The sequence below is a fragment of the Molossus molossus genome, unplaced genomic scaffold, assembly GCF_014108415.1.
Source record: "Molossus molossus isolate mMolMol1 unplaced genomic scaffold, mMolMol1.p scaffold_m16_p_1, whole genome shotgun sequence".
Taxonomy (NCBI): Eukaryota; Metazoa; Chordata; class Mammalia; order Chiroptera; family Molossidae; genus Molossus; species Molossus molossus.
The window spans coordinates 164,340,923-164,355,611 of NW_023425344.1; the positions used below are offsets into that span (position 1 = coordinate 164,340,923).

General features: G+C 36.8%; 1 protein-coding gene across 8 annotated transcripts in view; it reads right to left on the reverse strand.

Moving 5' to 3' along the window:
• Window positions 1-788: 788 nt before the first annotated feature.
• Window positions 789-14,689, reverse strand: part of HECTD1 (HECT domain E3 ubiquitin protein ligase 1) — a 102,257-nt gene continuing 88,356 nt past the window's right edge. For 7 of the 8 annotated variants that reach the window (XM_036239698.1, XM_036239677.1, XM_036239687.1 and 4 more), the window contains 13 exons: window positions 13,901-13,955; window positions 13,496-13,678; window positions 12,893-13,100; window positions 12,723-12,808; window positions 12,371-12,498; window positions 9,740-9,941; window positions 7,500-7,637; window positions 5,882-6,489; window positions 4,662-4,740; window positions 4,252-4,345; window positions 3,470-3,620; window positions 1,851-1,995; window positions 789-1,751 (listed from right to left, as the gene is read on the reverse strand). In XM_036239698.1, the coding sequence (XP_036095591.1) occupies window positions 1,614-1,751; window positions 1,851-1,995; window positions 3,470-3,620; window positions 4,252-4,345; window positions 4,662-4,740; window positions 5,882-6,489; window positions 7,500-7,637; window positions 9,740-9,941; window positions 12,371-12,498; window positions 12,723-12,808; window positions 12,893-13,100; window positions 13,496-13,678; window positions 13,901-13,955 (2,215 nt within the window). In that variant the 3' untranslated portion in view covers window positions 789-1,613. The remainder of the gene's footprint in view (window positions 1,752-1,850; window positions 1,996-3,469; window positions 3,621-4,251; window positions 4,346-4,661; window positions 4,741-5,881; window positions 6,490-7,499; window positions 7,638-9,739; window positions 9,942-12,370; window positions 12,499-12,722; window positions 12,809-12,892; window positions 13,101-13,495; window positions 13,679-13,900; window positions 13,956-14,689) is intronic. The other variant, XM_036239670.1, reaches the window with a different exon arrangement.

Genomic DNA, 14,689 nt, shown 5'->3' on the forward strand with positions numbered 1-14,689 from the left:
CAGTTACAACATTCTCATGCAGAGAATAAAAACAGTACTCAAATGACTGACTATAGTGGGAGACAGCCCTTCTAATGTAGAAAAGGAACATACCTTTTAAACAGGTAAATAATGGGCAATTCCAAAAAATGTTTTTCACTCCTAAAAAGCCATTTGGCTAAATCAAGCCTAGCAACATTTCTTTCACCTAAATGCACAGATATGATAAATCAGGGGAGTTTGGAAAACCAGAAAATAGCCCAGCCGGTGTGGCTCAGTGGATTGAGTGTTGTACCATGGTCAGAGGTCTGGTTCGATTCCCAGTCAGGGCACATGCCCAGGTTGTAGGCTTGATACCCAACAGGGGCGTGTAGGAGGCAGCCGATTGATGTTTCTCTCTCTCTCCTTTCATCTCTCTCTAGAAAAGTCAACGAAAACATAAAAGGCAAACAGAAAATAGCAGTATTATGGTAGTTTCTTTTGACAGTAATACAACATTCAAAAATCATTCTTCTTAGATTTACACATCCCTGCAGATACAATGGTAAGTAGTAGATCTGGTATTTAAAAAGTTAACACAAATAAATTGACTTTAGCTGAAGAATAAGACAGAACATAACAGTTGGATCACAATTCAACATGTGAATATATTTCTAGCTTTCCAGTTTCAGTAAGTGTATTCACTATAGAAAAACAGATTTCTTCATGTAATAATTAAAAAAAAAAAAAAAACCTAAATCTCAATGATTCAAAACGAAGAGTAAGGTCTGGAGGTTGAGATGAAATAGTCACATGACACAGTTTTATATGCTGCAAACATTTTAATGATTATTATTGAGCATACATTTTGGAAATTTTTTACTTCAAACTCCAACAACTTAAATAAATGTTTATAATGTACAAAGAAAATACAACCAAAAGTAAAACTTGCTTTAAGTGTGCCTTGCATCTAGACCAGTGTTTTTTTTCTTTTTCCTTTTCCCCTTGATATATCATCATTTTTGAACTGCACAGACACACTTAAGAATTTGATCTTTAGAGTATGGCATTTAGGAAATAAAAATATACTCCCACCTCAAAGAAATAAAAGGTTGTGCATGATTATATGCCAAACAAAGAGAGAACACTAGAATACTCTGATAGTGCAGGCATCATTAAAAAGGAAAGAAAAAAAAAAGCTTGAGATGCTCATTAACTCTCTATGTTTTAAGGAAGCAGGATTTTTGACCAAGTAGCTTAAAAGCCAGCAAAACAGGGATCAATGACGGCAACTGTAGTGTATGAAGTATGAAATGACAAACTTTACACAAACACACTGTTAGAAGTTTACCAGTGAACACTGAAGATCTCAGAAGCTGCTCTTTGGAACAGTCAAGTAGGACCACCTTATTCCAGTCACATAAGCCCTTGAGCAACACAGTGTTCTGTGCTATATACTTGCTGGCTGGGTAGGTAAAGAATCTGTGTTGTCATTAGCAGCTAACGAACTTATTCCACATGTCTTTAAAGCCTTAATGGTGGGAAAAAAGGCAAGTGTCATTAGCGTGGAGGATCGTATACTTCTCTTCACACAAACACAAGAGGCTTCACTAGTATTTTTAAAGTTTCTGATGTCTCCCATTGCACTTTAAAGCTCAATTGAGATGAAAGCCCTTTTCCATTGTAGCAGCTAGCAGGCGCTCTCTCATGATTTCCTCTGAAGAATATTCCGGCAACTTTAGATAATGGACACATGTGTTCACTGATGGATAGCTTGCATCAGTAGCATCAACCTATAGAAAAGAAAATGAAAATAACAGAGACCATAGCTTTAAATATTTCTTTCTTTCAATCCTTAACTCATTGGATTCCCCATGAGCGAGAGTTTGTACCTTGCGTACAACCGTGAGTCTGGGATGCAGGTTAGCCAGTCCACCTGGGGGTAGAGTGGAACAACCGGTGGTAAACTGCAGGAATGCTTTCCTTTCATCTGAAGACATGCCACATAAAACCCTCACAAACCTCAGGAAACCAGGGCTAAAAGGAGAAAAATATAGTTACACTAATATGACAACTGATTTAAATGAAAAACATTATCACTACTTTGTAATCAATAACTCCCCCCGACCCTCCAAAAAAACAAGATTCACATGTCAGAACAAGAGCACTGTCTAGAGACTCTTAGGTAAGTATGAAATGAGCTGACACAAACTACTTTAAAAATATCCTTCAAAATTTCTTGTACTCAGTAAGAACTGAAACACTGATGGAATATAGTAATCAAACATGCAATTACACCAGCAAATCAGAAAAGCTCAAAATACACTTGCATAACTTATCCACATATGCCTAAATTATCAAAGTGGATCTAAAATAATCCATTTGTGTTACAGTGAAACTACCACTACATGCCAAAACATGAATTTCATGATCATCGTGTTAAATGAAAATAAGGCAGACCATAAAAAATATATAACTGCGTGATTTCATTAAATTCAAAAGCAAGCAAAATTACTAAATGGGAATAGTGATTTAATGACTAGAAAATAATATGATGGAGAAGGGGATTTCTGAGTTGTTTCTTATTCTGGGTACCAATTACACAGTTGTATTTTGTGAAAATTCTCCAAGCAAAACATGCAATTTGTGCACTTGTTATACTTTAATAAAAAGTTTACTTTCAAAAACGATATATAAGCAATGCCATTTAAGTTTAAAATAATTCATAACATTCTCTCATTTACATTAGTTTGGGAACTTTTCCAAAAAAAATACAGGACCATGTAGTTTTAAAATGTCAGTGGTATGAAAAAAATTAGTTGAACTATTCCAGATTAAAAACATTACAACCAACTGTAATTTCCTGATATAGGAGGTACAGGGCTGAGGGGAGTGCTATTAAGGACATTACTAGAATATGGACATAGTAATATAGATTAGTTCATAGTACAGCATCATGCATTTGCTAGCTAATGTGCATACACGGGGGAATATCCATATTCTCAGAAAATGTACACTAAAGCATTAAAGAGGAAGGGACACTCTATATGCAACATATTTTCCAATGGTTCAGAAAATAACTGTGCCTGTGTGTCTATACACATACACACACTTATTATGTGTAGGTAAGTGTGTGTGTGCATGTGTAAAGATAAATACTATAAAAGCAAAATCTTAGGTGAGTCTGGATAAAGGATATATGGGGAATTCTTTTACTTGAAAATAAAGGTTAATATAAAAGCAACAAAGCCTAAAGCTTTACAGTTTACTCACCTTTTAAGTAATGAACAATTAAAACACAAAAAAGGAATCTTAACATTAGCCAAGACTCAGTTAACTGTCTTTTTGTGTAAACTCAGTCTTATTAATGGATATGCATCTTGGTGATGGTGAGTCTTAACTGCTTTTGTCACTTACTTTATAAATGCAATTCACGGAGTCAGAGTTCTTTACAGATCATCTGCCATTTGACTGGGACAAAATTTTATTTTAGAAAATAACCAATACATACCTATCACGTGTATAACCCAACTTAGGTTCAGTATAATTGATAATATCCTCTGCTGCCCAGGATGGTGACTGGTTTCCACAAAGAATCATTTGGACTTCTTCATGGCTGAAGGAACTTAACTTCTCCATTGGAAAAACTTTATTAAATCCATCTACATTATGTACACAGTAAGAAACAAAATGCACAAATCAGTTTCCAAATTACAATTTCAAAATACCAAATTTCATATCAAAAGATTAGTATTTGAAAAAATACATAAATTAAAATAGCTTGACACAACTGTGTTAGGGATTTAAGTACGAAAATCTCTGTTTAATATCACAAATTTGAACAGAGAATATTCAGTTGCTATGGTCAGTAACCAAATTCTAATAACTTCCCATTGTGTCATACAAGCCAAACAAAGCTATGTTCCCATTTTCAGAACCAGTAAATTTTTTAAACAGTCTAATATTTTTGCTTCAACCTTCACCAGAAGAACTTAGTTCTAACACGGTTTAATTCATCCTGGTCATGTAATGTGGAAAGAATGCAACCTTATGAACACTAAAAATGAAGCCAAAAGCAGGTCCTCCATTACTCAGGAGGGGCAAGCTGAGGACAAGCTACAGCTTGCAAATGTTCCAACCTGTTCTAGGTACTGTGCAGGACCCAACTATCTGGAAGACAAAAAACTAGAGGGCAAATCTGGAGATTACCAGCAATCCTTGACCACAGCAGTGCCTTAATTTCAACTCTCTCGAAGTAAAAGAAGGATTAAGCAAAAGAGACTTAAAAATTACCTCTAAAGGCTTCCATCTGTTTCTGAATACCCGTATGCATACAAAAGTCAAACATCAAATCCACATATTCTTCTGCATTATCCATTGTTATCATCTGCAAAGGAAAATTTGCCAATATTATTATTAGTATATAGGAATATTTCAGTAGTGCCTAGTAAAAACACCCTGGCCGTGTAGCTCAGTTAGTTGGAGCATCATCCCATACACCAAAAGGCTGTGGGTTCAATTTCCAGTCAGGGCATATTTCCAGGTTTTGGGTACAATACCTAATTGGGGCATGTACAGGAGGCAATTGATCAATGTTTCCCTCTCCCCCTCCACCCTTCCTTGCTCTGTTAAAAAAAAAAGAAAAAAACATATCCTCTGGTGAGGATTAAAAAAAAAAAAAATTATCAAAAGAAAAATTTTACCTCATCTTCACCACTTGGCTTGAGATCCACAGCTGTAAAACCATATATTCTTGAGGAAGGGCAAAATTGGAAATTTAAACTGGAAGTACAAAAAAGCATTAGATTAACTCGGCTATCACTGGGATTTAATTTTTACAACATTGCCACCCAAACCATGAACTCCCACTTCTCCAGCAACTACATCACTATACTAATTTAGATATTAAGTATGTGGCATTTATAAGTGCAAACCCTGTACAAAAAAACCCTGTACAAAAAAACTATTAAGTCAAACCTGTTCCCAAACATGGTTTTGTAAAGACTGCATGAAACCACCACGTTTCTGTATTTCATTTTATCCTATGGCACAAAATTAATGAACTAAAGATGTTTGCAATGGCCCAGCTGGTGTGGCTCAGTGGTTGAGCACTGACCCTTGCACCAAAAGGTTGCTGGTTCGATTCCTAGTCAGGGCACATGCCCAGGTTGTGGGCCTGATCCCCAGTGGGGGGCATGCAGGAGGCGGCCAACTGATGTTCTCTCTCATTGAAGTTTCTATCTCTCTCCCCCTCTCCCTTCCTCTCTCTCTCTAAAATCAACAAAGAAAAAAAAAATGTTTGCAATGAATTATGGCAACAGCATGTTTACGCCACATACAAATATATTTTTTGGCAGGAAGAAACTTACTACACTACAGTTATTCATACTGTGCTACCCCCGCCCCCAAAACCCTGACTGTAAGGGAGGGAGGGAAAGCGAGACATGTAATCAACCCAAAATCATTGTAAAACATACCAAGGCTGTAATAATTACATGTATATAAACTAATAGAATTTTATCAAAAGACCTGAAGCATGTGAGTTAGTTAATGCAGCCAGTGGGGATAAGGCTTACTTACAAAGCAAGCTCCTTTGAGCTTTGCCAAGTAGACTATTAATTAGCTAATAAATGTGTCAAAATATTTTTGGCTCTGGACTTTTTCACATAAGATACATACATTTATCTCACTTGACAAATCAGATAATCTTTTAGAGGTCTGTTGATTTAATAAACTATATTCTGATATTCTGAGTTATCTTTGTAATATTAGCAAATCAAAGGTTCAAATCAGTATTTCCTATAGCATATTCTTCTTCTTAACGGGCTTTTTATTCATATATTGCAAATAAGTGGGGACAAAGAAACAAAAGTTTTAGAACTTATTCATCCAACGGTTTGAAGAATGTTTATGTAAAGCTTACCCTAAATCCTCTATGCTAAGTGGAGGCCCAGATCCTGATGGATTCTTCAGCACTAGTTCCTGTAATTTTGTGTTCTTCTCATCTTCAGAAAGACCTTTGTTACTTAAAATCTGGCGCCTCTTGATAGCAAGGTCTTTAATTTCTTTTAAAAATCTCGCTCTGTGTGGATTTACTAATTCAAAGTCTTCCCAAGTTAAAATTCCATTAAACCAAGCTGGGGGTTTTGGTTTGGGGGGATCCAGAATAAACTCTGATTTTGAATCTTCTTCAAAGCTTCCTACTGACAGTGAATCATGACCTTCCTCTGTAGAAGCTTCAGACTGACTCTCAGTACAGTGTAAGTCTCGATCACCTCGTGACTCATAAATCAGTTTACTGATATTGCTTTTAATGTCACCCATACACATAAGTTTAAAGAAAGGTTTAGAAATAGGTAAATCCACAAGTCTATTGTCCTGAATGCATTTGGCCAAGAAAATTCCAAGGAAATGAAAGAGTTTTGTGATCCTTTCAAGTTCATCACTGTCTTGTGGAAATGGTGCCGTGAACAGTCCACATGATCTCTGCACATAGTATCCAGGAGGTTTCATCCCACCTCCAAGATCAACCTAATTTTTTAGAGGAAGAAATGTGAATAAAATTCAAGAATTATAAACATTAAATATTTTCAATTTAGCTATCTAATAGTTTTGTTTATTTTGTTTTCTGTTTTAATCCTCACCTGAGAATATTTTTTCATTAATTTTTACATAGAGTAGAAGGGAGGGGGGGTAGAGGGAGAAAAATATCAATGTAAGATAGACACATTGGTTGGCTGCCTCCCACAGGACCCTGACAGGGACTGGGGATCAAACCTGCAACCTAGGTATGTGCCCTAAACCGGGAATTAAATCTATGACCCTTTTGGTCTGCAAGCCGATACTTGGTCTGCTGAGCCAAACTGGCCAGGGCTAAAAGTTTTTATATATACATTTTATTCAATTATTTTTTGTAACTAAATATTATTCCATAAAACTTTTTATTAATATCAAGATCATTGAATAATAAATTAAGATTTTTAAAACTTGCCTTATATTCTAAAGGCATAACTTATTTTTACCACTTTCTAAAATCTATGCCCGGCTGGTGTGGCTCAGTGGACTGAGCATCATCCCATGGACTGAGAGGTCCCAGTTCGATTCCAGGTCAGGGCATGTGCCCAGGCTGTGGGTCTATCCCCAGTGGGGGGCATGCAGGAGGTTACCAATCGATGTTCTCTCTCATTGATGTTTCTATCTCTCTCTAAAAGTATCAATAAAAACATATTTTAAATAAATAAATACAAAATAAAAGCTAGCCCGGCCAGTGTGGCTCAGTGGTTGAGCATCGGCCTATGCACCAGGAGGTCAGCAGTTGTCAGTCAGGATACATGTCCAGGTTGTGAGCCAAATCCCCAGTGAGGGACATGCAGGAGACAGCCAATCAATGTTCTCTCTCATCGATGTTTCTCTCTCCCTCCCCTTCTCCCTCCCTGTCTCTTTCAAATCAATAAAGAAAAAAATTTAAAAGAAAAAAAAATTTTTTTTAATAAAATAAGAGCTAAACCACAAATCAAATCATAAAATGAAATAAATCTTACATGACGAGACTCATCATCTGGAAAGTTATCATCACAAAGCCAAGCTCCCAAGTCAGTCCTCTGGAATTCGGCTGCCACCAGAGCATAAAACTCTAATGTAGGTCCCAAGCCCGTTCCTTCTTCTCCTAAAAATTCAACCTAAAATATGAACAAATAAATTATAGAGAGAAGTGAGCTTAAATGATCCCATTCTTGCCAAAATTAGTCCTTTCCAATCCAGTAATGTTTTATAGCAACAGTATATTATAAGCAACAAGGAAGCTTTATTCGTGTTTGGTGTACACTATTACATGTTTAAACATTGTGAGTATTCATAAATTTACTTCTCCCAACAACACTACAAAATAGACTGCAGTAATTCATTATCCATGGTGGATATGTTCTGAAACCATGAATTGTACCAAACCCTTTATACAGTCGTCCCTCACCACGTCGCACTTCGACTCCCGCGGCTTCACTCTATTGCGGTTTTTTCAAATGTATTCATTAAAAAGTTGATCAAGACAGTGAAAGTGATACAGCGCGCACTTGGTTGTCTGAGTCGATTATACACCCCTGTATTACAATTACAATGAAAATAACTGTACATATGGACTGTAGGTCTATGTATTCAAGCACTCCAGCAATCCTTCAACGCCAGGTGCAACTGCTAGAGTCTGGAATGGATTAACCACAGTAAACGAGGGATGACTATATACTATATTTTGTCCTATACATACCTACCTATGAAAAGTTTAATTTGTTAAACTAGGCACAATAAGAGATTAAACAATAATATAACAATATGGTATAATAGCCCGGCTGGTGTGGCTCAGTGGTTGAGCATCGACCCATGCTCCAGGAGGTCGCTGGTTCGATTCCCAGTCAGGGCACATGCCCAGGTTGTGGGCCCAATCCTCAGTTGGAGGTATGCAGGAGGCGGCCAATCGATGTTCTCTCTCATCGATGTTTCTATCTCTCCCTCTCCCTTCCTCTCTGAAAAATCAATAAAGAAAAAAGTAAATAAAGACTAACTTTTTAAATATATATATATATAGTATAATAAAAGTTATGTGAATGTAGTCTCTCTCAAGATATCTGATTATGGAGACAGCCACTAAGTGACTAACAGGCGGGTAGCATATACAACATGGATAAACCAGACAAAGGGCATATTAACAGACAGTACAATATTGCATCAAGCTCAGAACAGGGGCAATTTAAAAGTTATGAATTGTTTATTTCTGAAAATTTTCACTTAATATTGTTGGACCGCTTAATTCACTTAATTCAGTTTGACCAAGGGTAACTGAAACCACAGAAAGTGAAACCTTGGATATGGACGGACTACAATATCACCTACTTTTTACACCGAAGGAAACCAAATTTCAGATAAAAAGGTTAAATCATTTGCTTGAGGAAATGATTGGTATACAGACTTTTAGGTATTTATCTAGCATCAAAACCTAAACTCATTCACTTATTTCTGACTTTAGGCAATCACTTTAAAGGTTTTTATCCATACACTACCTGTTCAAAAATTATGTGAAGCAGCTTACAAAAACATACAGTGCAAAGTAAAACTAACTAAATGAGAACTATCTAGGTTAGAGGAATATATGGATAGAAAGAATAAGCCTTATATATTTTCTAGAGACATATTCGTAAGGATCAGTCAGTAATCTAAGATAAACCAGCCTGTTCAAATTTATTGACGAGAGAGATGTCTTCCATTATCCCTCATAAAAGAAAAAAATATATATGTGACACATAATCTACAATGCCCACAATAACATTTCTATTATAAATATACTGGACTTCATACTGCCATTTGTTATAACATCTCTCAATACAGACCAATTACATAATTCTAATCACAATTTAAGTGAAACAATATTATAAAACAGTGTGCTCCAAAAATGGAGCTATCTATCTAATAGCATAGCTTAATATAAAGGTAACATTTAGAGTATTTAGAATATTAAAAAGAATCCTTTGTGAGTACTATTATTTGGTCCAGGCTTTAAGAAATGGGTAGTGTCCTTCAATTAGACTGAGCAACTTCCCATCTCAAGAGTGAAGATCTTCTTTGCTGTTCATTAAATCACAAAATCCTAACCCCTGAGGTGAGCTGACATCATCTTATGAAAGAAGCTCTTCCAGAAGAGACCTTCAATGTAATACAGTTTTTATGCAGTGCAATATACAGACTGGCTGGTTCTCTGTTACTCCTACACACAAACAAATGTTATATGAGGTACCTCAAGAACTGACTTCCGATCTGCATGTATTTGCATGACGTTCTCAGCCCACTCCATCAGTGATTCACCCCGTGGAACTTTTACTCTTTCGTGCTTGAGACGACCAACTCGAAACTCCCCAGGATCATCTCGCCTTACACTACTTGTGGTCCTTGTTCTTTCCACAGTGGCTTCACGTCGGTTTTGTAACCACACTATTGCTCTAAAATAGAAAAATATCTTTGTAGCTGCAGCATACAGCAACAGTTGAATGCACTATCAAACCAACACATAAAAATACAAACATTTCCTATCAGTCTATTGATATCTTGCTTCCAGGTGTGTCCTCTGTTTGGCTCAAATAAACTCTTATTTAAAAATCTCTTGCCCTGGCCGATTTGACTCATTGGATAGAGTGTTGGCCCGTGGACCAATGAGTTGTGGGTTCGATTCTGGGATCAAGGGCATGTACCTCAGTTGCAGTTCGTCCCCAGCTCTGGTTGGGTTGTGCAAGAGGCAACCAATCAATGTGTCTCTCTCTCCCCCCAACCTCCCATTCTATCTGATAAGTAGAAAAATATCCTCGGGTAAGGAATAAAAAAATAAAAACAAAAAAAACCTTATTGGTGTGATTTCAAAACATTTCTTTTTAGCAATGCAGAGCTAACCCATCTAGGGTGGGAGAAAGAATCTTAAAGTAGGAATAAAAAGATGAAAGATAAACTCTCATGTGTGTGACAATATTTTCGATAATCTCAGGTAACTCAGCTAAGTACTTTAAGAATGTATTTCCTCATCTATAAAACAGAAATCATAATCAATGTCATTTATCACACCAGGCCTATAGTTCCGTGTGTACAAATGCTTTGAAAATGGTATAAAATATGCCTTGCCAGTGTGGCTCAGTGGTTGAACGTTGACCCATGCAGCAGGAGGTTGCCGGTTCAATTCCCCGTCTGGGTACATGCCCAGGCCGTGGGCCAAATCCCCAGTGGGGCCATGCAGGAGGCGGCCAATCAATGTTCTCTCTCATCAATGTTTCCATCTCTCTCTCCTTCTCCCTTCCTCTCTCTGTTGAATAAATGAAGAAAAATAAAATATATTTTTTTAATGGTATAAAATGATACAACAATGTAACATCAGCAAAACAGACAACTCCATTTGAAATTATAACTTTTTTGTTTTGTTTTTGGTTAATCCTCACCTGAGGATATCTTTTTTTTTATCCTCACCAGAGGACATTCTTGCATTCAACTTCAGATAGAGCAAGAAGGGGAGAGGGAGGAAGAGAGAAAAACATCGATGTGAGAGAGACACACCAACTGGCTGCCACCCCACACGACCCCAACTGAGGCCAGGTACAAACTGCAACCGAGGTACGTGCCCTTAGTGGGAACTGAACCCAGGTCTCCCTGGACTGCAGGCCGACGTTCTAACCGCTCAGCCAAACTGGCCTGGGCTGAGGATATCTTTTCCATTGATTTTTTTTAAAAGAGAGTATAGGAGGTGGGAGGGGCGGGGGCAGGGAAGGGAGAGAAACATCAATGATCAATATAAGAGAGACACATCAACTGGCTGTCTCCCGAATGCACCACCACTGGGGCCAGGATCAAACCTGCAACCCAGGTAACATTCCCTTGACCACAAATCAAACCCTCAACCCTTTGGTGCGTGTCTCGATGCTCTAACCGCTGACCCATGCCAGCCAGGGCTGAAGTGAACTTTTTTCTTTCTTTAATTATAACTTTTTATTATATCTACTTTGAACAAAACAACCAGAAAATCTTGCCCTCATGAAACTTTCATCTAGTGGATGGACAAAGAAAACCAAAAATAATTAAATAAAGTATGTAGTATATTAATTACATGGCCAGAAGGTAGATGTTATGTTAATGTCCCAAAGCTATTTGCAAGCATTTAATTTGGTATTCCTGAGTATTTCAGCAACTAATAATTTATGTAAGCTACTTAAGAATTGTATAGTAACCCTGGCCAGTGTAGTTTAGTTGGTTGGAGTGTCATGTGGTACACCACAAAGTGGCAGGTTTCATACCCAGTTATGGGTTCATTCCCAGGTCAGGGTTCATGTGGAGGCAACAGACTGATGTTTCTTTATTTCTTTCTCTTTCTCTCTCTTCCCCTCTTCCTCTAAAATACCAATTAAAAAACAAAAAACTTTAAAAACAATCGATGTTTCTCTTTCTCCATTCCTTCCTCTCTAAAATTAAGAAATAAAAATAAAAGATAATGACCCCCCCCCCAAAACCATACAGTCAATGCCAGCTGATAGAACACATCATCATTAGCCCTCCGTATCCACGGATGTGGAATCAATGGATAGAGACTAAGGGATTTGAGCGCCCAAGGATTTTAGTATCCTCCTGGGTCCTGGATTAATCTCCCATGGATACTGAGGGATGACTGTACTCCAACCCACACTATTCCAAGAGATCAATCCATACTACTCCAAGAAAGCATATATTCAAATAGAAACAAAATAATATTTAATGTTGACAACTCTAAAAAAAAAAAAAAAAAAAACACAAGATAATATATTCCCTTCATCAGACTTGATATAAAGTATATTTGTACATTTTAGGCTTATCTAACATTAACAAATATTCTAAAAATATAAAAGGATATACTTCCTACCTTGATGCACCAAATGCAGTGCATGTGAAATAAAGTTGTCTAGTTTCAAATGGTATTAGGAAAGGACACTTGCTGGTTAACTGTTCACACCAGTCTGGCAGAGCTCCACTTGCCAATGCTAATGGTTCCTGCAAATTAAGAAAAAAAACAGTATCTTAGGGCAATTTTTAAAAAAACAAAAGGCAGACAATTCTTAAATGTAGTTAAAGAAATGAACGCAACAGACCATCTGGCCCAAATCACTGAATCAGAGGAAAGGAAGAGATAGATGGTGGGAGGTAGTAAAGGAAGGAGAGGCAATACTTTGAAAGTCCAACAGTTACAGATTGAAGAGTTTATCTGATATCATTACCTCAATCTGCTGCAAAATTTTTGTTGTGATCTTTTTGCTAGTGAATTCATCTGGTGGGAAAGTAAACTGAGGCTGCTCATCACCTTCTGTAAAATTAATAAAATTATTAAAAATATAAACTGACTTGCTTTTTAAAAGGCCACAGAAATGAAACAAGGCTTCTTACAAACCTTCTTGGGATATTCTTGAATAAGGGTCACTTGCAACTATATACAAAATACGCAGGAGCTGAAGGACATCTTCTACTCCACAAGAATTCTGTCCATTGCCTGCTTTAGCCTGAGGTTGTTCTTTTGTCAAATTAAGAATATCACTGCTTTGAAGAGTAGAAATGGCACCGTGGTTTAAGCCAGACTTTGTTCCATGCTCACAAAAATCCTGAGGAAACAATGAGCAAAACCAGCCATTAACCACATTTTCAAGAAAAGGAATATATCATACTATTAGTATTACTTTGAAAAGGCTGGAACTTTTCAAAGAATCGCTTTCTTTTTAAATGAAAACAGTATCACCCAAGTAGAAAATTAATGTGTTGTAAACCATTGAATTCCCAAATAAAATAATACCACAGTAAGCCAGAGTTAAAACTATGCACTTAGATTCCAAAGTCACAAACCATTATTTGAAATTTTAGCATTGGCATATTAATGTTAACTCAACCTCTTTTTTCAGTATGTCCCAATAAACCTCTCTTCCTTAAGAATCTTTAAAAGTCGCAAAACAAAGCACAAAGCCATTCCCAATCAAAATAGTGTTTTGATGCCAATATATACCTTATATGCAGCTATGAGCTGAGAACAATTTCTGTTTTTTCTAATACTTTTATTAGTGCCAGTTAATTTCCAGTGGCGCAAGAAAGCGGCGTCTGCATTCTTCTGCAGGTAGGTTATCAAGTCATTCTTTGGTAATTCATCAGTGCCAAGGTACTGTTCCACATGCTCTATAGACCAACAACCCTACAATAGGAAAAACCAAATGTTGGCCTTTCCTGATTATAAAGTCTATGCTATTTCACATGCATTATATAAGTTAACTAAGATCATGCATTTAACCCAATTTAAAGAATTCCATGTTAGTGATTTTTTCCCTTCAAATGTTCAATTAAACAGGGTTAGTTTTCCTTTTTCTTTTTTTTCTAAATAGCCAAAAATAAGACACATTTTCTAAAAATAACTTACCATTTTTTCATTTTCCTTCTCCTTGTCAGAATCCTTCATTTCTCTGTACATGATTCTAAACATGAAAATATTATTCAAGTTAATTCATAAATAACTCAAATGATTTGCAGTACTCAAATGATTTGCAGTGAGTCTTACTGGAAATCAAGTTATTTCCAGTAAGACTTCAGTTTTAAAAAAAAAAATATATATATATGGTACCATTCATTAGCCATATTCTTACATTAAACACTAAACTCAGGAAGAACTTATGAAAAAAAAATATTACTTTGTTAAACAGTAAAAAGTAGCAGAAATCATATTCTTGAAAAAGAGCCATGGTTTATTAATTTAGCATTATTGCAAAGAACACATACATAAAACCCAGAATTTTTAAAGATATGAAGTAACATGTAAGGCTTTTGAGATCAAATTTCAAACTCTAATAAAACTTGAGCCAACGGTTGCAGTTTGTCCCAGGCCCTGGTTGGGTCGTGCAGGTGGCAACCACTCGATATGACCCTTTCACGTCGATATTGCTCTCTCTCTCTCCCCCTCCCACTCTATCTGAACAAAAAATGGAAAAAATGTCCTTGGGTGAGGATAAAAAAAAACAAAAAACTTGAGCCCAGCTGATGTAGCTCAGTAGTTGAGCGTCGACCCACGCACAAAGAGGTCGCGAATTCAATTCCCAGTCAGAGCCCATGCCCAGGCTGTGGGCCAAATCCCCAGTAGGGGACATGATGCAGGAGCTGGCCAATGAATGTTCTCTCTCATTGATGTTTCTCTCTCTCTCTCCTCTCCCTTCCT